At 36.4% G+C, this 27,768-nt stretch overlaps 1 protein-coding gene across 1 annotated transcript; it reads left to right on the top strand.

Annotated features, from left to right (window-relative positions):
* The first annotated feature begins 17,693 nt into the window (after positions 1-17,693).
* On the top strand, positions 17,694-20,620 carry LOC120355240. The gene is made up of 2 exons (XM_039443586.1): positions 17,694-18,645; positions 19,832-20,620. Exons 1-2 carry the CDS (start codon positions 17,853-17,855, stop codon positions 19,882-19,884), a joined length of 846 nt encoding a protein of 281 aa, XP_039299520.1. The 5' UTR covers positions 17,694-17,852; the 3' UTR covers positions 19,885-20,620.
* Positions 20,621-27,768: the final 7,148 nt, after the last annotated feature.

Genomic DNA, 27,768 nt, shown 5'->3' with positions numbered 1-27,768 from the left:
CCCGCAGCAAACAAGCTCTTCACAGCGGTAAGACGGCAAAAACCTATTATTACTAATACTATTACTACTACTAGCAAAATCAAAAAACTATGGATTATACTATTGAACGAAGTACTAGCATAAATTCGTGTGCAGTTCGCTACAGATTTGTTTTTAGAAAATTATTCATCGATGTTGTTCAAACATTATTGCAAATTTTAAAGCCGAAAGTAATTGAATTAATTGTTGAAGAAAGTGATAATTTTGACAAAAATATTAAATGGTATTTTGTTACAACTGTTCAATTGAAAAAAGTAAATGTTGATAGCGGCAGCAGCAGCGATCAATCGCAACAAGAAGAAATCGTTGAAACTATGACAAACGCATCGTTTTACAGTTATACGTCATTGTTAATTAATGTTGATGAACAATTAGATATTTTGCAAGACCAATTTATTAGTGGTGTAGAGAAAATTGAATCAACGCTTGATAAATTTATTAGGTACGGCAGTGGTTGGACTGTAGTTAGCATCATTTCATTTGATTTGAATATTACTCGTTACAATCCTTTAGCTGGCGGAAATAGTACATACATTGAAACACCTGCTTTTATAAAAGCAAAAAGAGCCGTTATAAATGTAAAAAACACAAATGATAGTAAATGTTTTGTATGGAGTGTACTTAGCTATTTTCATTACAGACGTAGAAATATGAATGTTGACTATCTGATGCAATTTGAAAATAATCTAAATTTGACCGGTATTAAGTTTCCTACTACAGTGCATGACATTAAAAAATTTGAAGTGCAAAATTTAAACATTTCTATAACAGTGATTGCTTATGATGCTGCTAAAAAAAAGTTTTTCCCGTACCGTTGTTCAATTTATAGACAACGCGAACATAAAATCAATCTTCTACTATTGTCAAATGATACAACGCCGAAAAAATGGCATTATGTTCTGATAAACACGCGTCAAGGGTATAACGGATTGTCACGGCTACTGAGTCATCACTTGTCTTTGCATAATGGTCAAGTGTTCATTTGTCCATATTGTTTTAACAAATTTACAACTAACCGGCATGCAAATTGCGATGGAAAAACCAATCTAGAAAAACATATGGATTTGTGTTCAACATTTGCAATACAAAGAACAGTACTACCTAAACAGGGTGAAATGTTAAAGTTTAAAAATTTTTCGTACACACTAAAAAATAAGTACATTGCATTTGCCGATTTTGAAAGTTTTATTGTACCAACAAATAACGGTGAGGAGGAGGAGCTCGATGACGATGATGAAAATGTTGATGATTTGCTCGGAACTGATATAGGAAATAGCTTTACAAGGAAAACACAAAAACATGTTGCTTGCGGCTATGCGTTTATTATTTTAGACGAATCAGGTGAAATATTCTACGGCCCACGCGTTTATAGAGCTACAAGTGTTGGCGAGAAAATTATTGAACAATTTCTTGATGAGATCATTGCCATAGGTCGAAACTGTTCCATTGATATGCAACAAGAAGTGCCCATGATTGAATTAAATGAAGAACAATTATTAGCTTTTAACAATAGTACAGTATGTTTCTTGTGCAACGATGAATTTAAAGCCAACGAAATTCGTATTAGGCACCATTCTCATACAACAGGCCATTATCTCGGTGCAACGCACAAGTCATGTAATTTAAATGCAAAAGCACCAAAACTATTAAACTGTTTTTTTCATAATTTTCGCGGATATGATAGTCATTTCATTGTTAAGGCATTAGCAGGACGAAAGGAGAAAATTGATTGTATTGCAAACTCATCGGAAAAATTCCTCACAATTACAATAGATCGTGTTGTACGTTTCCTTGACAGTTTTCAATTCTTAAGCTCAAGTCTACAGTCACTTGTTGCCAATCTTGCAAGTGATACAGAAAACATTGATACTAATTTCAAAGTAATGTGTAAAATATTCAACGATAAAAATCAACAAAAACTTTTACTACGTAAAGGCGTGTACCCGTATCAGTACATAACAGATGCTGAAAAATTTGAAGAACAGCAATTGCCGGCAATTGACTCATTTTACAGTACACTTAATAATACAGCATTGCAAGTAGACGATTATGAGCATGCGCAGAAAGTTTGGCGCGAATTTAACATAAACTCATTGGGTGAATATCATGATCTCTACCTTTTGTCAGATTGCTTACTGCTGGCAGATATTTTTCAAAATTTTAGGACTGTATTTTTTACAATTTACAAACTGGATGTATCACACTTTGTATCGTTACCGCATTTTTCGTTGAATGCAATGTTATATTTGACTAAAGTACGTTTAGAATTAATTAGCAATGCTGATATGAACTTGCTCATAGAATCTGGTTTACGCGGTGGTCTGTCAGTTATTCCCCACCGTCATGCAGTCGCAAACAATAAATATATGGGCGTAAATTATAACCCGGCTATTGAAAATAGTTTTTTGCTCTATCTTGATTGTACAAGCTTATACGCACATACAATGATTGCCTACAAGCTACCTGAATCAAATTTCAGATTTTTATCACAAAATGAAATTATGGCTTTAGGCGATTTTACAAGCATACACGATGAAGCCGAGACTGGCTATATAATTGAAGCAGACCTGTCCTATCCAGTTAATTTACACCAATTACATAACAGCTTCCCCCTGGCACCATTAAAAGATCAGCCGCCTTACAACCTGTTCTCTCCATATCAAACAGACAACACTGTTGCTCTGCGCAGAGAAGCGGCCGCGCGCCGCCCGTCTCCCGACACAGCCGCCTCCGCCGCCGCCACCGCGTCATCACGTCTTTTAGCCACCCTTTATAATCGTAAACGATATGTACTCCACTATAGAAATTTGAAACTTTATTTAAGCTTGGGCATGAAATTGACTGCTGTACATAGAGTAATCGCTTTTCATCAGTCGTACTGGCTTAAACCGTTTATTGATTTGAATGCACAACTGAGAAAGGAAGCAAAAAATTCATTTGAACGTACCCTCTTTAAATTTCTTTCAAATAGTCTGTTCGGAAAGTTGATGGAGAATAATAGGAAAAGAATAGATTTTAAGCTAATCACTTGTCAGAAAAAATTGGAAAGTTTGATTGCAAAACCAAGCTGTAAACGATGGATTGTGTTTGACAAAGACATTGTCGCTGTACAAATGTGTAAAACAGAAATAAAATTAGATCGTCCAATTTATGCTGGTTTTTCAATTCTTGATTTGAGTAAATTTACAATGTTCAATTTCCACTACAACATTTTCTTGAAAATGTTCGATCCGAGCTGTGTTAAATTGTGCATGAGCGATACAGACTCGTTGCTATACCATATCAAATCGGACGATATCTATGCAGTTATCAAACAAAATCTTCAACATTTTGACACAAGTGCTTATCCTGTCACACATTGTTGTTATAGTCAATTGAACCATGGTGTGCCTGGCACATTTAAAGATGAATTAAAATCTGGAATTATTACGGCTTTTTGTGGACTTCGTGCGAAACTTTACAGTTTTGAATATGTACTAAGCAGTAGTGCTAGTAGTGACAGTAGTAGTAGTAGTAGTAGTAGTAATAATAGTAGTATTAAGGTTAGTTCTTATGAAAAGTTTAGCAAGCACGCAGCTAAAGGCGTAGCAAGAACAATTATAAACAATAAACTAAGATATGACATGTACATGAAATGCCTGACAGATAGATTAGTTCAACGTGAATGCTTTTCACAATTACGCAGTTATTCACATGATATTTATCAAATATCGTGTGCCAAAGTTGCATTATCACCATTTGACACAAAAAGATACATTGAATCAAACGGTATAGATACGAAAGCGTGGGGTCATTATTTAATAGAAGAGAGAAGAAGAGAAGATATTGATAGCAGCAGCAACGCGGCTAGCGGCGGGACTGCTGTTACGTCAGATTGATCGCAGCAGTGAGAGTGAAAGAGAGAGAGAGCGAGGAGCAAGAAGCTATTAATGAAACCAGTTCAACAAGCGTCGCTCAGCTCAGTGTCGAACACGAAGAAGAAGGCGGCAGAAACAACATCCGTCTAAAGAAGAAGAAGAAGAAGAAGAAGAAGAAGAAAGATCGCTGTCTGGAGCAGTAGTGCTGCAGGTGTGACTGAACTCTAGCAAAAACAATCACACGCGCACATTCGTGTAGGGGGGAGATCGAAACCGCAAATATGTCAGATTTGCAACAGAAAATTGCTCAGGAATTGCACCGTCCAGCGCGAAGAAAATTCAACAGACGTAAATATATATTAAAAGGAATAAAAGACCTCATTCAAATTGATTTAATTGAATTGCCAGAATTTGCTAGAGCAAACAACGGCTATCGTTATGTTTTGATTGCAATTAATTGTTTTTCACGTTATGCTTTTGCTGAACCATTAAAAACTAAAACGGGAAAAGAAGTTGAACGAAAATTAGCGCGAATATTAGTATTAAATAAGGGTATAAAAAATGTGCAAAGCGATTTAGGTCGCGAATTTTACAATAAGGATGTTAAACAACTATTCGATAGGTTGAACATTAATCATTACAGTGTATTTTCTGAAATTAAGGCAGCTTTTGTTGAAAGATTGAACCGAACACTGAAATCACGTTTGTATGAACGACTAACTGCTAACGGTACGCAAAAATGGTTAAACATTTTGCCGGACATTGTTTATCAATATAATAACACTATTCATTCAGCGATTGGCATGACGCCGGCCAGTGTTAGACGACGTCATGAAAAGCATTTGATCATGTTACAGTTGAAGAAAAAGACAAAACAGTCGCCGCGTACAGTTTATCGACCAAAGTTTGCATTAGGCGACGTAGTGCGAATAAGTAAGTTTCGACAGGTTTTTGATAAAAGTTTTAGATTAAATTGGTCGCCAGAACTGTTTATAATTCACGGTGTTTTTCCCACACAACCGCCAACCTATGTAATTCGCGATCTTAACAATGAAATCATACAAGGTAGATTTTATAGTGAACAATTGATGAAAACAAACTTAACACCGTCCGAACAAAATACATATTTAGTTGAACGAATAATACGAAAATCAAACAATAAATATCTTGTTAAATGGTTAGGCTTTGATAAAACTAGCTGGATAGATAAGAGTGATATTATTACTCCGTCTGTAAAACAGAAGAAGAAGAATCTGCGTGCAACACGCAAAAATCATTAAATTTATTTGCATATTGTTTCAGATATGATATAAACATAATGTCAATGGCTATGGATGCGCCACTGTTGTTCTATTTGCTGAATGGTAACGATGCGTGTAGTATTATTAAAAGATTAATTGATCTTTTGTGTACGCTTAAAGCGATGTGTGTAAAACGTGTTGATATTGAAAAATGCTTTCTAGTTGGCTTATGTAAAAAAACATTTTTCAGCAATGTTGTTGATGATGATGATGATAGTAGGTTTCATTTAAGTATATGTTCATATAAAAATTTAAAAGATGCAAGCAGCGTATTTGATGTAGTAGATACTTGTATTTGTGCTCAATTTTCTATGCAACTAAACATACTTTACTCGCAAATTAAATCAATAGACTTTAATGTAGCTGATGTTGATGATGATAAGAAGAAAGAAAAGATATTAATTTATATTTTAGATTATTGCATGTCAATGGCTAATCTTAATTAATGCGTGCGACGCTGGTGCTATACTGTATTATGTGAAAGACACACGCTTTGTAATAATTTTTATAATATTAACACTGTCAACTTTGTCTATGTATTATCACTAGATTTGTCGCCACTTACCTTACTGCAGCTGCTGTCAACTTTGTATGTATATTTTCACCTTTTATGTATGCAGCTGTCAACTAATGTATGTATTTTCAACTTTTTGTCAACTTTGTAAGATACGCTTGTTTTAGCTGCTGCTGCTAAATTTGTATGTATCTAGTATTTTTAATAAACTGTGAACATTGTATGTGCGTGTTTTCTTCATTCATAAACCGCTTGTAGTATACACACACACACACACACACACACACACACACACACACACACACACACACACACATCGGATGTAGCGATGTTAACAGCATAGTTGAACTGTAGACACGCATGTGTAAACAGCAAGCGCGCAGCAAGAGTTATTATTATGACGACAGCAAAAGAGTCAATAGCAATAGTTAACTTTGATAATCTAATTGTAGATACAAAACAAGTGGGTGGCAAAAATTGTCTAGATAGAAAAAAGCATGGTGAGTTTTTGCCAAGTTCAGCTAGAATTCTAATTTGCGGTGCATCAAATTGTGGAAAGACAAATGTACTGCTGAATTTAATATTCGATAAAAATGGATTAAAATTCAAAAACCTATACTTGTTCAGTAAGTCTTTGTATCAGGAAAAATATAAACTATTGGACGTTGTTTTTTCAAAACTCAAGTGTGTAAACTACTATAAATCTGACAATATTGAATGTATACCGCAACCGAATGATATCGACACTCATTCACTGATAATTTTTGACGATTTGAATGTTACACGTGTGCCGCAAATACGTAATTTTTTCACAATGGGCAGACACAAAAGCATAGATTGTGTGTACTTAATTCAAAGCTATGGCGCAATTTCAAAACATCATATCAGAGACAATGCAAATATGCTGATTATTTTAAAATGGATATGCACAATTTAAAACTAATATTTAGGGATTTTGTCGGAACTGATATGACATTTGTTGCATTCAGAAATCTATGTTCACATGTATGGCAAAGCGGAAATCATAGTTTTATTTCAATTTTCACTGAGTGTAAACCAGATGCTGGTAAATATCGTAATTGTCTTGGTAAGTATATTGATCCAAGTGTGTATAGCAGCAGCACCAATTGACATGTGTCAATTCTCATCATTTGTTGTTGAGCCAGTGTAGGTGAAAGAACTAATTATCGTTCTACTACTAGCAATATGCGTAAAATTAAATCAAAAAGAAAAAAACAAAGAGGAGGGCGCCGGCGAGGACTAGTGCAACGTGATCATCGTCATCGTCATACTAGTAAAGTAATTGACAGGATAAAAGGTTTGCGTAAGTCAATTATTAATAAACATAGATCATTAACTAGTATGATTAGGGAAAATGATTCGATTAGACAAAAATCATTAGAACCAATTATCAATCCACTAAAACAATTGAAAGATACACTTGTACAACATGCACACACTAGTAGCAGCAGACTTAAAGAAGAATCAGAGGACGATGAGGAGGAGGAGGAGGAGGAGGAGGAGGAGGAGGAGGAGGAGGAGGAGAAAGATACGGGCAAGGAAATGGATGTGGATGAGGGTTTGAATAGATCTAATGTAAGTGATATTTTGAATAAAACAACAATAACAGTGGATTTTATTGATGAGTATATACGTGAATTTCATAATGAAAAAATGAATAATTGTATATCTTATGGTATATGTTATGATAGTAAAGTAAATGAATACTATATGGGTGTAAAGGATATTAGTATTGCCAATGGTTATTTAATTATCGACAATAATAATAAGTATCGTTTAACAGTTGGTTTGTGTGAACTTCTATTTAAAAAACAGCCTGACCAGAAACTGTACACAGAACGTGATTTAAGAAAATATCGTAATATATTGCAGCTTACCGCTGCTCATTTAGATAGACGCGGTTATGTAAAGAGAAATACAGGCTATAAATCACAAATTATTCAATCTTTATTTCCATCAAGTAGTAGTAGGAAAAGAAAAAGATCTAGGATTGATGATGCAGCGGCAGCTGTTAGTGGTATGGGTTTTATAAGAAATGAATCTACTAGTCGACAGTATGTCTACTGGGATAATCCAAATGAACTGATAGACAGATTAGATATTCTGCTTTCATCACAGCAGGCGGGAAATAGATCACATTCAGTTGAAATAGCTTCTATTATTGAAGAACTGAAAGAAAGTGGTATTATATTAGGTGGCAATGTTGCTGCTTTTAGTCGTTAGTATGTGTTTAACACTTGACAAGAATAGAGATGTCGGGCAGTAGCGCCGCCGCCACTGCAGTGAGTAGTACAATAGATCGATTTGGTAGGACACATCATGTGTTTAATACAACAGCACCATTAGTTTTAAACAGTGGTTGTGAATCAGCAGCAGCAGCATCATCATCATCATCATCATTAGTGGCAGCAAGTAGAGAATATTTAGACAGTAAACTACTTGAATTATCATCAAATATATTCAATAAACTTCAGTCTGATCCATTGTCACCGCTAGTTAACAGAGAATACTTGGACAGTAAATTGCTTGAAATATCATCAAATATATTCAATAAACTTCAGTCTGATCCATTGTCACCGCTAGTTAACAGAGAATACTTGGACAGTAAATTGCTTGAAATATCATCAAATATATTCAATAAACTTCAGTCTGATCCATTGTCGCCGCTAGTTAACAGAGAATACTTGGACAGTAAATTGCTTGAAATATCATCAAATATATTCACTAAACTACAGTCTGATCCATTGTGGTCGCCGTCGCTAGTTAACAGAGAATACTTGGATAGTAAATTAAAGGAAGTTTCAACTAGTATAATACAAAAACTACAGACTGATCAATCATCACCGCTAGTTAACAAAGAATACTTGGACAGTAAATTGCTTGAAATATCAACAAATATATTCACTAAATTGCAAACTGAATCATCTGATTTAGTAGATAGGAAATATTTAGACAGCAAATTACTTGCAATATCAACTAGTATATTCCAAAAACTACAGTCTGATTTAATTACTAAAAAAGTGTTTGAAAGTAAATTGCATTCAATGTCTGATATATTGAAGGAGATAGCACAACAAAAACAGTATTTCGATTCACAATTGAAAACATTGTCTAAATCAATTAGTGATGATATTGAGCTAAAGTATGTTAGTAGATCGTTGTTTGATCAGAAATCAGACAAATTGAAGACATTATGTGAACAACAAAGTAAAAACAATTGTTTAAAACATGTTGATACAGATTTGCTAGAAACTAAATTGAAAGAATTAAAAGACAATCTAATTGCACAACAGAAACTTAACTTTATTAACAGGCAAGATTATAATTTGAAAGTAGTTGATCTAGAATCAACATTCAATATTATGTTGGCTGAGGTGCAAAAGAAACTTGATGAAAAAAATTCAGCTTCTCACCAAAAGCTAAAAGATGACATTATGCAGATGATTATGAAAGGTGAAGATTTTCAGAAATATTTAAATGAACAGTTGTTCAACTTTTCATACTATTTGATTGCACAATATGTAAAAAAGAGGTACATCTTTGACATGAGTGAAGCTGTACAACATAATTTGAATTCTGATCAGGTGCAAGAGTTGTTTTTGAAAAGAATGTTCAGTGATAGGCGACCAAGTGATGCAGGAAAAAAAAGAAAAAAATATGACTGGGAAATAGATTAGTAGTAGTGTAGTTTGAGAGATTTTAAAGATTTTAAATGTGGGGATATTTTTAATATGCAAATTAAGCAGGTGTTAACTGGGGCAGTCAGTTAACACCTGCTACAACAAAGATGGCCGCCGGCGCTGGGGAACCGTTGGGGAGATGGACACCTGCTACACTTCCTATTGGTTGGGGTGGTGGGGGCACGACGCCATTTTGAACACGCCCCTTGCTTCCTATTGGCTGGGGGCGGGGACAAAATGGCCGACTGGGGCTGGGGGGGTGGAGCAAAATGGCTGACTATGGCTGGGGGGGTGGAGGGGGAATGGCTGACTAGGGCAGGGGGGGTGGAGGGGGGCGTGGCCACGCCCCTTGATTCCTATTGGCTGGGGGCGGGGCCAAAATGGCCGACTGGGGCTGGGGGGGTGGAGGGGGGAGGCCACACCCCTCGATTTCTATTGGATAGGCAGCTCTCTCAAAACCCCACTACTGTGAGGTCTAAGATTCAAGTCGACGGTTTGGCATTTCTCTTAATGTTTAAATGATTTAATGTTTAAATGCGTGATATGCGTGATTGAAACGTCGATTATATGCTAATGATATGCGTGATCAATAATTAATCTGTCAGTTATGATTCCATCGTACACTCACATGGAAGAGTATGCTGAACTTATTTGAACTTTATTTGGTCAATAAAAAATAATAGGATGGTCTGGATTTGAGGATTGTTTGTATGGGTTATGGATTTTGAGGTGTGCATCCAGCTAAAGTTTAGCAAATCGGTTCGCACCTTATGCTGAAAATGCTCTTGGAGAATATCAGAGTGGTTTCAGACAGGGGAGAGTACCAACGGATCATATATTAACTATCAGAACAATACTGCAGAAATGCTATGAATTCAATATTCCTGTCCACCAGTTATTCATAGACTTCAAGCAAGCATATGATAGTGTAGACAGGACGTATATGCTAGAAACACTCTGCATACTGGAGATTCCAGATAAGTTGGTGCACCTTGTGAACATGACATTGACAGAAACCAAAAGCAAAGTGAGTATCGCTGGTCAAAGTTCTCGAGAGTTCGGCATTGAGAGGGGTCTGAGACAGGGAGATACTCTGTCGGGCACTCTGTTTAACCTTGTCTTGGAAAGAGCAGTCAGAAATATAGGTTTGAATGCTGGAGGTACACTGCTTACAAGAATGGCACAGTGCCTAGCATATATGCAGATGATGTAGACATCTTAGCCCGAAGGGAGGAGGATCTGATTGAAAGTTTTAGAAAATTGGAGGAAGAGTCAGAAAAAAGCAGGTTTGGCAGTCAATGGAAGTAAGACTGTGTACATGAGGATGACTAGAGACCAGAGAAGGATACCTGAAGAGCTCGCACTGGAAGGACATCGTTTTAAAACAGTAGAATGTTTTAAGTATCTTGGATCCCTGATCACTAACAAAAATGAAAATCAAATGGAAATCAAAGAGAGATTGAAAGCTGGAAATAGGGCATACTTCAGCCTACAGAAAATCCTTAGATCAAGGCTGTTAAGCTGGAGCAGTAAAATTAAAATTTATAGGACAGTTCAGCGACCAGTGGTGATGTATGCTTGTGAAACATGGGTGTTGACAAGTTGTGATAAGAAGCTGATGAATCGATGGAAGAGAGGAATCCTAAGAAGAATTTATGGGCCAGTGTTAGAGGCTGATAGGTGGCGACTCAGAAAAAATGATGAGCTCTATAATCTGTATGGGCAACCGAGCATTGTTACTGAAATTAGAAGAGCACGTATTCGTTGGTTGGGCCATGTGGAACGTATGCCGGAAACCCGTACAGCACGTATGTCTCTGTATCAGCAACCAGGGGGACAAAGAAAGCGTGGCCGACCACGCAAGAGATGGTTGGACGACGTGGAGGCAGATCTTCAATCCTTGAGCTTGAGAAGGTGGAGGCAGCGAGCACAGGACAGAGATGCATGGAAAAGGCTTGTGGAAGAGGCTAAGGCTCTTCAAGGGCTGTAGAGTCAATGAGTAGTAGTAGTAGTAGTATGCAGCTAAAGTTTGTCATGAGATGCATCAACTATTTGTCGGTACGAAGTTCGCCGGGCCAGCTAGTAATAAATATATTACTTCATCCCACAAGTGGAGAATAGACACATTTCTACTAAAAGATATTTCAATTTAACTTTTTTTATTAATGATAAGGACCTATAAACTTAATTTTTCAATTCAAAACTTTCAATTGAATTTAAAATTAAATTTATTTGATTTAAATTGAGAATTTTCCATAGTCTTATTCAGAATTTAAGTATTTTCATAAAAAAATTCTCATTAAAAATTACTACAGTACTTTTAAAATATCTATAATTTTTATAAATGAATTTTTAATTCATGAATTATTCAGTATTCAAATATAACTACTCAACAACTTTTAGAGAGCGCCAGAAAATTCAACCCCTAAGGGGAGAAACAACAGACCACCAATAAATTAGCGGCTGTGGTCTTGGAAACCATTTATGACGCCGTAACTCATGCGTTCACTAAACATCGTTAATACGACTTGTATCATTGACATGATGAGAGATATAAATGGGAGATGTTCGCTTGTTTTCTAGCTCTCAGTCATGTTATGAGGACTGAACCGCTATGATGCTCATAGAAATCTTGGTGAGGGAGCATTAAGAAATATAAAAAGTGAGTGAAAAGCTCTTAGGTTTATACATTTCCAATCATACTTGGCATTAGCTTCCTAAAAAATATCAATAAGCATAACCTATTTTTAGACAATTTCTATTTTAATTTGGGGAAGGAACAGTTTTGAGCTTTAAGCCTGTTGCTCCTATCCCAATCATTCATAGTTGACAATTATATTGTATTTATTAATGTATGAATAGGATAAATGAATAATCAATAAGAGAGATTTTTTTCCATATCTCAACAGTTGAGAATTTCAACAGAAGACTCTTGAAAGACTCTTGGTATTACACAAATCAAATCATAGTCCAATTCAGATCGAATTCTTCATTTGTCATGAAACAATTCAATTTCCTCAATGGAAAAACTATTCTAATACATAATTTAAATATCAATATGGGTTTGATATGTTTTATATGTTATGTTCCATATATATTTATTGTATTTGCGTATATGGATAGATGAATAAATGTTGGCGTTGTCAATAAAACCAGAGGTTTATGTGCTGCAACGAGCATCAATCTTGTAAATCTTCCAACTCAATAATATCAAAATATTATTTCATCGATCGATCTATATTGAAGAGAATGAAAGCGAATTAATTCCACTTTTCTGGCACGGGTTGCAATTATTTTCTCATATCTCTATACTTATAAAAGGCTAAGCCCCGACAGACTGAAATCACACCACAGCCCAAACTACTGAGCCTAAAAGCTTGAAATTTTGCACGATTGTTTATGGTAGCCTGAAAACATCCACTAATAAAGGATTTACAGAAATTTGCCCCCCTGAGGGAGCTGGGGCCCCCCCCAAAATGTTGTACTTTTGAACCGCTCATTTCACAGCAAAGTCATAAGTACTTTTTTGTTCAGCTACGAAAAAAAATTAGATCTATGCAGAAAAATCTCGATCAGGAGCACAGGGGGGTCCAGGAGAGGGCATTTTTCGAAAATGTTGATGTAAAATCACACTACAGCTCAAACTAATTGTCCTACAGACTTGAAACTTTGCACAAATATTCTTCAAACATGCTAGACGCGCACTAAGAACGGAATCTGAGGTATTTTGCCTCTAAGGGTTTCAAAGGATGGAAAAGGATCCTATTAAGTAAGGTTATGAACATGGTAAGGTGAGTGCCATATGGAAATGAGATAATTTATTTATTGACATGTGATATTCTAACATATGTTGTAATCATTGGAAATAACAAAATAATGTGATAGAAATTAAAAAAAGAACATCTGTTCTGTTATTGCTTTCTACCTGATTCCACTCACCTCAATAATATTGTTCTGATAATTGATGAATAAGTTTAATAATATTATATTTATTGATATAATAAAAGTATTGTTTGATAATTAATTATTATCATTAATATAATAATAGTATTGTTTTGGTAATCAATAAATATTCTCATTTTCACAAACTCTGTATAATTTATAATGGTGAATGTGAAACAGCTGCATCAAAGAAATTATCTCAAAAACATATGTTTAGGAAAACCATAGTTTTGAACTTCGTTTTCTTGATGTAATGTATAAGCCTACACGTGGCATGTATTATTAGTTTTTCAGATAGAAAAGTTTTTTGAGACTGCTAAATAAACGTCTACAGTTTTATCAATGCTGTATCGGCAATATGAAAACGCATGCAGTTAATATGTATTTAAATAAAGGTGTTGATATCTACATGATAATTATTCTCTACCATTTTTATTTAATTAAAATTTCAAAATTATTCAAGCCTTGATACTGTAGAATGATTGACTCACTGTACAGTCAGTCGAAAATTTTAATATTGAAATGAGGGGTATTTTGGCAAGCTGAACAAAAAAGTAAGGTCCTATGCACCTTTTTGATATTATTTCTTCAAATGAAAAATGAGTTTTGTGGGTTGTCAAAACTCCCCCTGAAAGAGAACTATTCATTTTATCCTATCTTTTAGTAAAATAACAATGATTTCTGCATTGAATAACATCTATCTTGCCAACAAGAATCGAGCTCTTTGTGAATTTAGATATGACCTACACTTTAGATTTATATAATTCATTACGTCAAGTTTTCATTTTGTCAAGTTTTAAAAAAGTCCCTTGCGAAGCACGGGCTCTTGCTAGTAGATCCATATAATTCAAGTTGAATTGTGAGCTGTTTCTTCTCACAATACGATCGCAATAAACAAAAATTGTGCTTCAAGAAACAAACTGGAATTTACTTTTCAGCTAGTGAATATTTCTCCACTAGCGAAAAGTGGAGAAATACTTTTTGTTTGTTTTTTGAATTGTTTTTATAAACAATTGTTTTTTAAATATGTGGAAATGTACTATCTATAAAATGCATGTGAATTGGAAGAAGACCAGTCTCGGCAGCCATTTTTCAGTGTATTTCATCACCATAGATGGAATCACCGAGATGACAGCCTACAAAACTCTGAGAAGGATGAACAAAGAGAAAATTACTGGTCCGGAAGTACGATATTGTAAAAGGAGACAGTATTGGAAGGAATAAAAGAAGGGGATGGCCTTCAATGTCACCCTTAATTTCCCTTCCCTTTCTTTTGTTCTCTTTCGTGATATTTCTTCCGAAAGATATCCACCCTTCCTTCAATATATCTTCGACAACCCTTCAATGAGGTGATGAGGAGCCTTCTCCCTTCAATGAGGGGGCGGTGATTTTGTAGAGAAAGGATGTTCTCGGGAGAAAGAAAACTTTGAAAGGGAGATATTGGCTGCAATCATAGGAACGGAAAACATTAAAACTCGTATTTGCTTTCCAATGTTTTCGAAAGATTAACTCTGAATGATGATAACAAGTCACGTCTTTGATCATGATATACATTCGATTCAGTGCTACGACGAATCAAAGCAATGTAAGTATCCGACTTGTGATAAATACAAAATTGATCTCATGAGAAGAAAATGATATCGGCTGAAACTAAAGTTAGTATACAGTTGTGTCTACTAACGTTGGGCTGGAACCATATAAGGGCAATAAAATGAAGTTATTTGGTAAATATTCGTATATGACTCAAGCTTGAATTCAACTTATCAATTTATGGATGAGGAGTTGTAACATTCTCGAGTCCTTCCATTGAGGCTATAATAAATATATTCACCTAAAAATCAGCTTCACATCACAAGAGTTGTTATATTGATAAGTCACACAATTAATTTTGGAAGAGAAAAGTTTTGGGCTATGCTATGCCTGTTGTTCTATCCCCATCATATTCATATGATTTGTGATTGTATCAACAAATGAATAAATATTGATAATGCGATTTACAATGATATCCATTGATACTTTTTTGATTGATATTTCATCGAACTATTCTATGCATTTTTTTCTGTCGTTGATACATTCTAAATCATTTCGTATTATTGCGTCATTCGTATAACTTATTGCGTATAATTGAATCAATAAATGGATCAGTCAGGTTCCAATCTCATCTTTCAGTAATAAATCAATTTACGAGTTGCACATACTCATTGATTATAGTTTCGAAGAGAAACTGTTGATCTGTTAATTTGCCTGTTTTTGATAATTCTATTCGAGAGCCGTATAGAAGGATGAGCTTGCTGTTGCAATCATTGATGTTATGAATAGCATGTAGGAAAATGATAGACTTGTATTCAAGAGCAATGGTCAAACATTCCATTCATAGTTTCTTAGGATAAGACAAATCGATTATATTCATATTCCAGGATGTTTGAAATGAAGTGATCTATCTAATAGTTTCAAGGATTAATATCATCAAAGAAATTCAAATAATTCTTCCTTATGATTCCAAATAATCATTCGACTTTCTCACGTTCTTCTGACATTCTATTCAATAGGCTCATTATTAAAATGTTGTATGTAAACTAGAATATTATGTTCTTGTACGTTCGTTATGTTTGTACCTTCACCACAAGGAGTAGCTCCATTTCTTTGTGAGAATGAACATTCTCTAAAGAATCCAGTTCATTTTTTCAGAGATCAATCTTTCAACTCTCTCTTTATTCTGTGCTCCAATTGAAATTTGATACCATGTTCTAGTCTCTTTGTCTCAGAGCTTCACAATCATTGAGTGAGCCATTCGAGACAAAATTCTTTCTAATTAAAACTTGTCACGAGTTCAACTGAAACTGAAGAGCTGATGAGACTCGTCTCAGGAATATAATATTCAAATTTATGGTCTTTGTAACACGATTCGCAGCCATTATATATATAGGAACTTCACAGATAAAACAGACGAGAGCAATTGGGACCAGTCTCGAGTGTGGGGGGCTGCACGTAATTTATCTCTCTGCAGAAAAAACAAATGATGAAAAATAAAGACAGAGAACCAACCCTGTCACTGGGGTGGCGTTTCATTCAGGGGTCGGGGAAGGGGGTGAATACACTATATTCTATTCATTGATTGATACTCAGATTATTGAACCTGTGGGGAATGGTAATAAGGACAAAGTTATAAGGATACTAATAAGGATACTGAGTTATATCTGAAAGGATAATTTTTTGTTCTTTTTCACTGATGTAAACAATAAGGCTTGATTTGATTTTGAATTAGAGCTCCTCACAGATCATAATGTAACCCAATATTGAGTGAACAATGTCGATGGAATATCGGCATCGGCTACATTATTGCATACATTTGTTGAACATCTTCAGGGCCGGCGAATGGCTCGTTAAATCAGACTACTGGGTCTCTTTCCACCTGAGATCCATTAAAGGCACAAACTTGGCAATTGCCTTTATCGTTCACTAAATCCGTTTTATGGCGAGTAAAAGGAGCATTAGTCTTTGCCTGCTTTCAGCACCAGCTCCAGCACCGTTCAGCTTCCAACTCCGATGGACTCTCACTGATAGGCTAGCAAACAGATGAATCCCAATCGTAACTAGGCTATTCTAGGATCAACATTCATTCTGCAAATACACGTGGAATATAAGAATTTCTGTGCAATTAAACATCATAAATCTTCTGATTAAATGTGAATAGGCTATTCTAGGATGAGTATTCTATGAATACACGTAGATTTGTCAAATTTCTGTCTCATCGAAACCATTGCCTATGAAAAATCGATTCGATTGAACGTAACTAGGCTATTGTATGATAAACATTCTGCAGATTTAATGTTTCACTTCACACGTGAAATTTTCTTTCTTTCTGTGCAATTGAACATGATAAATCTTTTGTTTAAATGTAAATTATTCTAGGATGAGTATTATATGAATACACGTAGATTTGTCAAATTTCTGTCTCATCGAAACCATTGCCTATGATAAATAGATTTGATTGAACGTAACTAGGCTATTCTAGGATAAACATTCTGCAGATGGAATGTTTCACTTTACACGAGGAATTTTCAAATTCCTGTTCAAATGGAACCATTACCATTGTCGATGGAAAATCATTAGATTGATTGTTAGGCTATTATAAGATAAACAGTAGCTATGAATTGTGGGTTTGAGGAAGCTTTTTTGCGCAATTACCCCCCCTCCCCCCTCCCCCACCCCCTGAGTTTGTGCAAATTCCCCCTCCCCCTCTCCCTCTCCCTCCCCCTCTCCTTCTCCTCTCCCTCTCCTTCTCCCTCTCCTTCTCCCTCTCAGATAAGAGATAGAATGTTAACGGCCTGACGCTATTCATTTCGGCTCCTGTTAGTTTCTCGAGTTTTGCAAGTTTTTGTTATAGTTGAGTTCTGATTTTTGGCTGACCTGTGCAGTGTGTGCTCATCTTCAATCACTACAAATTTCAAATTCTCATCTTGAGTGGTTGCTGTTATTTCAACAATTTATTTTGATCATGCCTAATTCTTCGCCAGCAGTGCTAAGGAGCAAGCTAACCAAGGTCGCAACCGGCAGCGATAAGGGTTCGGCATCAAGCGATCGCCCGTCGTCCGCATCATCCTCGTCATCAACCAAGGGGGAGGGGTGGCCGGCTGATAAAGGTATGCTTAAACAATTTGTAGCCGAACTCTTGTCAGATAACAAGTTCCTTGACAGTCTCGTTGACCGTGTTGTGATAAAACTAAATGATACTCTCGATGAACTGATTAAAGCACGTATCCAGAGCGAGTACGAACCGCGTTTGTCAGCGATGGAGAAAAGAATCGACTCATTAGAGGCGGAAATACAGGACATCAATAAAAAGGCAGCATCTCGATCCGATTCGTATGAGCGCAAGTTAGACGCTCAAGAACAGTATCAACGGCGTAATAATGTTCGAATATTTGGCCTGCCGGAGACTAAAGGAGAAAATATCACCGAAATTGTCACAAAACTATGTGGTGAAAAATTAAAAATTGCGGTGGATGCAGCGCAGATCGACCGCTGCCACAGAGTGGGACGTCTTCCGGGAACTGGAGTGACTCAGACGAGACCACGAGCTGTTATCGTCAAATTCGTGAGCTACCAGACCCGGCGCTCGGTGTTATCGGCGAGGAGGCAGCTCAAGGGTTCTGATGTCACCATAAGAGAGGACCTCACTAGACGAAGACATGCTCACTTCTGCGAGGTTGCCGCCAGAGTGGGTATCCGGAATGCGTGGACGGTCGACGGCAGAGTGATGTGGCGCGAGGGTGACAGAATCCATTCCAGTGAGTCGTGAGCAACAATATTGTATCTATTCTGTTTGCATTTTAGCTTGGACTAAAACTCTGAATTGAGAATTACCTAAAAGAACAATTTTTTATATAGGCTACATATATTTTTTTCCATTTATTATACAGTACATTTAATCATTTCACCCAATTGACAGTTCAATATTATTATTGCAGTTAATAATATTCAGTAAATTATTGCTTATTTCAGCTGATTATTACGGTTAATTCAGATCACTTCTATAATTCAATTTAACTGATAAGATTCATTCATCCACTTAATTTCATTCAATTAGTCATTAATTATTTTTATTTCATAGTTCTTTTAACTCTTTTAATTTCTCTTCATTGTCAGTCAGCTGGTTGGATGAAATCTGAGTCGGTATAGCATTTCTTATCAGCAAAACCTTCCATTCAGTCAAATCCATAGTATATAATTATTGTCTGGACGCTACTTTTCATTATCTGTATTTCTGTGTGTGAATGAAGAGTAGAATCTCACGTGTTCTTGTGATTGTGATCTGGTTGTCTTTCTCATCCCTTTATCGTGACTACGCCTCACTTATATGTTGCCTCCGTTCTCTGTTCTAATTCTTCCTAATTCGGTAGGGTTTATCACTTAGTCAACATAAAGTTACAAGATAACATTATCTTCTTTCCTATAATTATCGACTATTTACTCCTTTTATTATTATTTTTACTTATATATATATATATTTTTTTTTTTAATAATCTTCTCATTTTTCTGTCTCACAATGTAAATAAGTTATCGCTCATACCTATATTTATCAGCATGCAGTTCATTGCCTTATATATATATTTTTTTTTCTCTCTAATTCTCTACCTAATTACAGTATCTTGATTGAGTTATCAGCCTTCTGCTTCTTTTTTCTTCTATCAATATTCGTTATTCTTGTAGTAGTTATATTATATGCATTAACTGTATTAGTATGTTATAATTATCAATGGAGCCGAACCGCCTAGGCCATTTAATATAGCGTTATCTTATCGTTTCATAGCGCTTGACTTCTTCACTTGATTATTTCTTCTTCTATCTCTTATGATTCCTATATTTCTTCTATTATTTCCTACTTTGTGTGTGTGTTTCAGTATGAATGTGATAAGTGTATCTTTTTTAGCTTCTCATTGTTTCGCCGATTCACCCATCTCTTCTGCCTTGCAGCTTCGTCACAGCCACCTTGTCTATGCAGCAGGATGACGATGCGGCCGCGCTGAGTGTCGGCGATTCCCTCAAGCGGGCATTCTCTCCTTTCCCGGATCGACTTAAGATCGCTCATGTTAATGCGCAATCCCTTCTCTGTCATATAGATGAATTTAGGCACACTTTCGAGGGCAAAGATTGTGACGTCATTCTTATATCCGAGACCTGGTTGAAACCGACAATCCCTAATCGACTTGTTGCACTCCAGGATTATGTGCTCATTCGGAATGACCGGTTACACAAGAATGGGGGAGGGGTTGCTGCATTTGTCAAGCGTTCTCTGCTGCCTGTTCATAAGTTTTCCTCTGATACCTCCCGTGCAGCTAGACCTGAATACATGTTTATTGAGGTTAAGTGTAACGGAGTTAAAATGTTAATAGCAGTTTGCTACAGGCCGCCTCATATTGGGTACATGTCAGAATTTGAGGAAGCACTACTTGAGCTGATGGTGCCCTATGAACATGTGGCTATCATGGGTGACTTCAATACTGACTTACTTGGACCTGATACTCATGACAAAATACAACTGACCACTATGTTTTTTGCGAATGGTATGACCTTGCTGCCTCTCCAAGCTACGCACCATACATCCACTTCGGACACATTGCTTGATCTTATTGCAGTTGCCGATGTGAGAGCAGCTGTGTGCCATGGGCAGATCCCCTTTCCAGGCCTTTCTGCACATGATATGATATTCCTAGTTTATAATATTAAGAGGCCTAAACCTAAACCAAAAATAATCACTTACAGAGATTATAAAAAAATCAACTATCACAATTTGTTCAATGATGCAATTAACCTTGACTGGTTACAGATATTCCAAACTAACAATGTTAATGTTATGTTGGACATTCTTAACCACAATATAGTTTCTCTTTTTGAAAAACACGATCCTTTAAAAAATCGCAGAGTAACCAGAGATCCTGCTCCATGGCTCACAGATGAGATACGCCAGCTAATGAGGGATCGAGATTATTGGTGCAAAATTGCAAGAGCGTCAAAAAGCCCCAATGATTTCAACCATTATAAGCGTTTGAGAAACTCTTGCAAGCAAACAATTAGAAATGCGAAATCTACATTCTATCGTAACTTGATCTCCTCAAAGCGATCATCAACTTCATCTCTTTGGCGTGCTCTGAGGGAGATTGGGGCTGGCAAGGAGAGGCAGGTACCGACTGTTGCTCACTCGCTGGATGATCTCAATGACTTCTTCACTGACATCCCTGTAAGTTTGGACCAAGCTCGTGCTCACTTTGACTCTCTGCCTGATTTTCATCCCAATGAGGACTTCTACTTCTCCAATGTCACGGAGCAAGAGGTCTTCTTGGCTGTTCATCGAGTGAAGAGTAATGCTGTTGGTGCAGACGGTATCCCAATCAAGTTCATCAAAATTATCCTTCCTTTTATTCTCCCATTTCTCACCCATTTGATCAATACCTCACTTTTAACGTCCGTTTTTCCTAATGACTGGAAGCTATCCATAGTGATTCCCTTGAACAAGATCCCTAACCCTCTCTCTCCATCTGATTACAGGCCTATAAGCTTATTGTCCGTTTTGTCCAAGGTTCTGGAAATTATCGTTCACTCCCAATTAAGCTCATTTATCCATGGTTCTGGATTGATTGGTGACTTTCAATCGGGGTTCCGTAGTGGTCATAGCACCACCTCTGCACTCCTGAGAGTCACTGACGACATTCGTAGGGCTATGGATGGTAGAGAGTTAACAGTTCTAGTCCTAATAGATTTTAGTAAGGCATTCGATAGCATTTTCCATCCTACTTTACTTTATAAACTCAGAAACTTAGGTTTTTCCAACTCCACTGTGGCATGGGTGAGGTCCTATCTCCAAGGTCGGTGTCAGTGTGTGAGAGTTGGGGATGCCTCTTCACGGTGGCGTGAAGTGAACAGAGGAGTTCCTCAGGGTTCGGTATTGGGTCCTCTGCTGTTCAGCATCTACATAAGTGACGTGACAAGCACTCTACTTACGACCAGACATCACCTGTATGCCGACGACTTGCAAATATACCGGCACTGCAAGAAAAATGACTTCGACATCGCAGTTGATGAAGTTAATGCTGACTTGACTCGTTTGGTACGATGGACTGAGAATAATGGACTAAAAATTAACGAGACTAAATCAAAATCAATAGTGATAGGTTATTCAAGACTTTTAAACACACTTGACATAACTAATGGACCATTTATAAAATTGAATAACATACAATTGCAATACAGTTCTGACGTGAAAAATCTAGGACTTACAATGACAAGGACTCTAGACTGGACCAGCCACGTGACTGAGACTTGTAACAGGGTAATTGGGGGGATCATGACATTGAAGAGGATCTCTGACTTCATTCCCTTTTCAACGAAGGTTATGTTGGTCAAGACTCTGATCTTCCCGATCTTCAACTACTGTGACATTGTGACTCTTGACATGACAGTTCAACTTCTGCAGAGGATGCAGCGTGCACATAATTACTGTGTTCGCTTTATCTTTAACCTGAGACGTGACGACCATGTAACTGAATATTTTAACAGACTTGAACTCATGAAGCTGCGTGAGAGTAGATCACATCATGCTTTGTGCTTCCTCTTTAAGATATTGAAAACTAGAACCCCTAAGTATCTGGCAGTAGAGTACCGTTACTTGGGTGATTTTGGTCGTGGAGGAACGCGGCATGGATCCCATCTGCTGGCTGTCCCAACACATAGGACTGTTATGTACAACAAGTCGTTCCTTGTGACAGCCTGTAGTTTGTGGAATTCTCTGCCTGCTGAGCTAAGGCTTGTTGAGGGACATCGTCGGTTCGGCGCGGCTGTCTTGCGGTGGATCAGAGCTGGTGGACTCGGCTGGAATGTTCACTGAACCTTAACGTGTGTGTTGTGTGTGTGTGTGTGTGTGTGTGTGTGTTGTGTGTGTGTGTGTGGTGTGTGTGTGTGTGTATGTGTGTCCTTTCTTCCTTCTTTAATTTATTCCTCTCTTTCCTCTTTTCTACTTCTATCGAAATGATCTATGGATTTTGAACTGACGTTTCTTCCGTTTTCACTTTCCACTTTCTTCTTTCTTCTTATTGTATTCTTTTCACTGATTCAAATTAGAAAGAAATTTTAATTTTGTTTTCTTTCTTTCATTCGCTATTTGGAAGTTTTTTATTATTTTGTAAAATTAGTTTTTTTTTTATCTTATAAGCTTTTTTGTACAGTGTTTTAGTTTTACTTAGAATTGTATTGGAGGGTTAAGTGTAAGAGAGGGCCGGCTGCGCCCTAACTTCGCCCTCCTAGGTTTTTTAATAAAGGCAGTCAATCAATCAATCAATCAATCAATCAATCAATCATCGGAGGAAAAATTCCCTCTCTCTATAGTGACAGATTAAAGTGAATCCATATTTCTACATCTAATGCTATACTGACAGATTAAAGTGAATGCTAAATGAGGGAAAAAATTCTCTACTGTCAAATTAAAGTGAATCTGTTACATCTTTATACTGACAGATTAAAGTGAATCCATATTTCTACATCTAATGCTATACTGTCAAATTAAAGTGAATGCTAGATGAGGGAAAAAATAATTTCCCTTTGAGGGAAAAATTCTCTACTGTCAAATTAAAGTGAATCCATATTTCTACTGAGTGAATCTGTTACATCTTTATACTGTAAAATTATAAAGTGATTGCAAATTAATACATCTAATAACTTATACTGTATCTACTGTCAAATTAAAGTGAATCTGTTACATCTTTATACTGAGTGAATCTGTTACATCTTTATACTGTAAAATTATAAAGTGATTGCAAATTGAATAATTCGGAGGGTACGAGAGAGAGAGAGTGATACACCCATCGTTTCTCTGTCTCTCGCATAAGCTTAAAGATTGTGCAAACTACTAGGTGGAAAAAAACAGATGGCCCAAAAACAGATGGCCCCATGCGTTATCTCCTATTCTCGCTTACTTGCACCATATCTACTGCTTTTTCCTCTATTACGAAAGCCATGTGAAAGAGAAATCAGTCGTGAGTTCCTTTTTAATCCATCATTCGTATACTGCCAGTTAAAGTGAATCCATATTTCTACATCTTTATACTGAGTGAATCTGTTACATCTTTATACTGTAAAATTAAATTGATTGCAAATTAATACATCTAATAACTTATACTGTATCTACTGACAGATTAAAGTGAATGCTAGATGAGGGAAAAAATAATTTCCCTTTGAGGGAAAAATTCTCTACTGTCAAATTAAAGTGAATCTGTTACATCTTTATACTGTAAAATTAAATTGATTGCAAATTAATACAATTGGTTTGCTTTCCACCCGACAGTTAAGAAAAATTTCACAAATTTATATTGAAATTTTCTATGTGCTGTACAAACCGCAGGCGTTACTTTTTTTTTTTTTGGTAAGTGTGTTCTCCGAGAATATCTATAGTAAATTTAGTATGAACAAGCATTCCAAAAATGGCTATAGATATCCTCAGACCTATATCACTTGGTGTGGACGAATCATCATCATCAATATCGGTACAGTTCTCTTAGGAAAATTCTATTTCCACTGACATTTAGTTCCCACGACCGAGAAAGAAAACTTTTAAGCTTATGCTTGTTTAGTACTAGAGAACACTCATTCGGCAATTTGATAATTCAAATAGGAAACATAATAGAAAACAATGCTCATTTAACAAAAGAACAATTAAATAAACTTATCTGGAATTTTTTACGAGATTCTTCAGATGAAACAGGCTTAGAACAAGATTGACAAAGAAAGATCAAAATCAAGTATGTGTGCAATATTGTAAATAAATGAAATGCATCAACTTTGCTACTGGTTGGTTAAATATTAAAATGCCATATTGATGATAGAAAACACTGACAAGATAAGATTCATGTTTGAAAAATGAGCTCCTCTTACTTCCATGTTGAAGGATCTAACATGGAGAACAATATTGTCCTCGGAGAAGAGGAAAATTTAAGTAAAAATGAACTTACATGTGTTGATTTGACGAAATGAAATAATCGGATATGCTTCTCTCAGCTCCTCGACTCAGTTCAGGTATTGTTCCAGCTTAGCTCCTCGGCTATGATTTTCTCGATGCAGGTAAGTTTCCCTCACGAGAGCACAACTGCTTCTGAGACCGAGTTGTGAGGTCTATACCGCTATCTGAGGATAGACCGCTATCTACACCTGTAGCATAGGCCGCTATCTACACCTCTACACTCGAGGAGATTCACGCAGCATCAACCAGTACATGTAAGTACATTTTTACTTCGATTTTATCCTCTGAGGAGGAAAATTATGCTCCGAGGACAGTTTTTTTCTCCTCCGAGCACAGTTTTTCTCCTCCGAGGACAGTTCTTGTCCTCAGAGGAGAAAAAACCTTCTACAATATACTGCATGCATGCGATTTTACTTCATCTTTACGATACGGTATACCCGGAACATCCAAGCCCCGCTCTTCTTTCTCACACTCTTCATATAAACAAAACGGTAAATGTATTACTTTTTCAAATGGATTTTCGATAATATATTTGCAATAGACACATTGCAAATAGAATGGATTTTTATGTAAGAAATAACCATTTCTCGCAAAATACTCTGCTCTATTGCATAATGATTTACAAAAGTCGCAATGTAGATGATGATGCTTTTCAAAATACTCTCCTTGAACGGATGAATCTTCTACACAATTAAAAGTTGAATATCTTTCTTCATATTCTCGTAGAATATTATTATCGTAATTCTCCTCTTCAATTGTTATATTTCCTTTCCTTCTACAGTTCGGGCTGTACCTTGCATGTTCTATTGCTGGTATGTCACTTTCTTCCCATTTTCCCAAATAGATTGAACAAAATACACATCGCACAATGTCTGGTGCAGATGAGAATATAAATCCCTCTTTCGCCATGTTTTCCGCGGACAAATGCGGAGAAGATTTCAACCATCTTTTATCGAATGTTAATAATCTCAATCTTTCATGCAACATTATCTGTCCTTGTGATAACATCGTGAATGCTAATTCACAACTGATTGTGAATTGTAGTTGTACTCCTTTACACACACACACACTATTGCCTATGCCATCCTGATCATTATTCTTTTGTTTTTTCAGCATCATGTCGAGGGAACGCAGACTTTATGGCATCAATTCAAGCGCAGTCCGCCATCACATCACCCTTGATGACGAGGATATTGACATTGAGAATGTGCTTGAGAGGTCGAAAACTCGAGTTTTCGAGATAATTAGGGAGCATGCGGCACGGTATGATGGAAATGTAAGGTGGTACATAGTTTTAAACGTTTTATTGTATAAATTAGTGGTGCTGGATGACAAGGTTGATGAGTCTGTTTCATCTCTAATAAATCTACATAGTTACTCCAACATAGCGCTAAACGTGCTTGAGAACTATGATGATTTTAATGAGCATTTTTTCTTGGCTGTGAGAAAAATCCTCTCATCTTTCGAAAATTTCGTAAGACATGGGTCTGGATGGGTGCTAAAGAAAATTGAATCACTGGATGTAAATGTGATTAAATTTAATCCTATATACACATCCAGTTTCATTCAAACACCCCAGTTTTTGAAAAACAAAAATTGTATTATAAATGTCAAAAATCTCTCTGACGAAAAATGTTTTTTATGGTCAGTGCTCGCGTATTTCCATCAGAAGCCAAAGCACTCACACTTGACTGTAAAGTATTTGAGCAAGTTTGCTCACAGACTCAATATGCGAGGTGTAAATTTCCCGGTGATGACACGCGATATTAAGAAATTCGAAATACTCAATCCGGACATTGCAATTCACGTCATCGCGTATGACAACAAAAAGTTTTTCCCCTTCCGTACAAGCATTTTCCGCACTCGTAAACACCAAATTAATCTTTTAAAGTTGAAAGGCGATGCAGGAAAAACTCATTATTGTTTAGTAAATACCGCGAACGGGAAAAACGGTTTATCGCGTCTTTTCTGTCACCTTTCAAAACACAAGGGTCAAGTACATGTATGCAATTTCTGTTTCCACCGGTTCACATCAGACAAAACTCGAAATGTAGACGGTAAAGCCAATTTGTTGAAACATGTGGAACTTTGTTCCAAGTTTGAATCTCAGCGCATTTCATATCCTAAACGCGGAGAGACAATTAAATTCAAAAAACTAGGTGCAACGTTAAAGAAAAAGTACACCATTTACGCGGATTTAGAAACATACGTTGTGAATATTGATAATGATGATGATGATGATTCCGATTCCGATGAAGTTACTCGTAGTTACACAAAGAAAACGGCGCGGCATATTCCTTGCGGGTATTGTTTCGTTGTTATAGATGTAAACGGAGAAATCGCCTACGGACCTGTACTCCATAGATCGAGTAGTTTAGACGAAAAAATCATGGAGAAATTTCTTCAGGAAATTACAGATCTTGTCGAAATTTTGTATGAGGATATGAAACGTGAAATTCCGATGCAACATTTGTCCGAAAGTGAAGAGCGCGAATTTCAAAATTCAGTAAACTGCGGGCTTTGTGCTGAACCGTTCTCAGAAACCGATATTAAATGTCGTCACCATGCACATGAAACCGGTAATTACCTATGTGCAGCACATGTTTCTTGCAATTTAACAGCTCGTACTCCGGATTACATTTTGTGTTATTTTCATAATTTCTCCGGTTTTGATTCGCATTTTATTCTGAAATCGCTCGGTAAATGTAAAAAAGAAATCTCCTGCATCGCAAATACGTCAGAGAGATTTTTGACACTTTCAGTAGGCAAAATTAAATTTTTAGATTCCTACAAGTTTATGTCTGAATCCTTGGAAGTATTGATGCGTAATTTGGTAGAAAGTACAGACATGGAAAAGAAGTTCGAGCGATTATTTTCGGTGTTTCATGATCAACCTCGCGAACAC

This window comes from Nilaparvata lugens, chromosome Y (genome assembly GCF_014356525.2).
Source record: "Nilaparvata lugens isolate BPH chromosome Y, ASM1435652v1, whole genome shotgun sequence".
Taxonomy (NCBI): Eukaryota; Metazoa; Arthropoda; class Insecta; order Hemiptera; family Delphacidae; genus Nilaparvata; species Nilaparvata lugens.
Note: the sequence above shows the minus strand (reverse complement) of the source record. Positions and strands in the feature narration are given on the sequence as shown.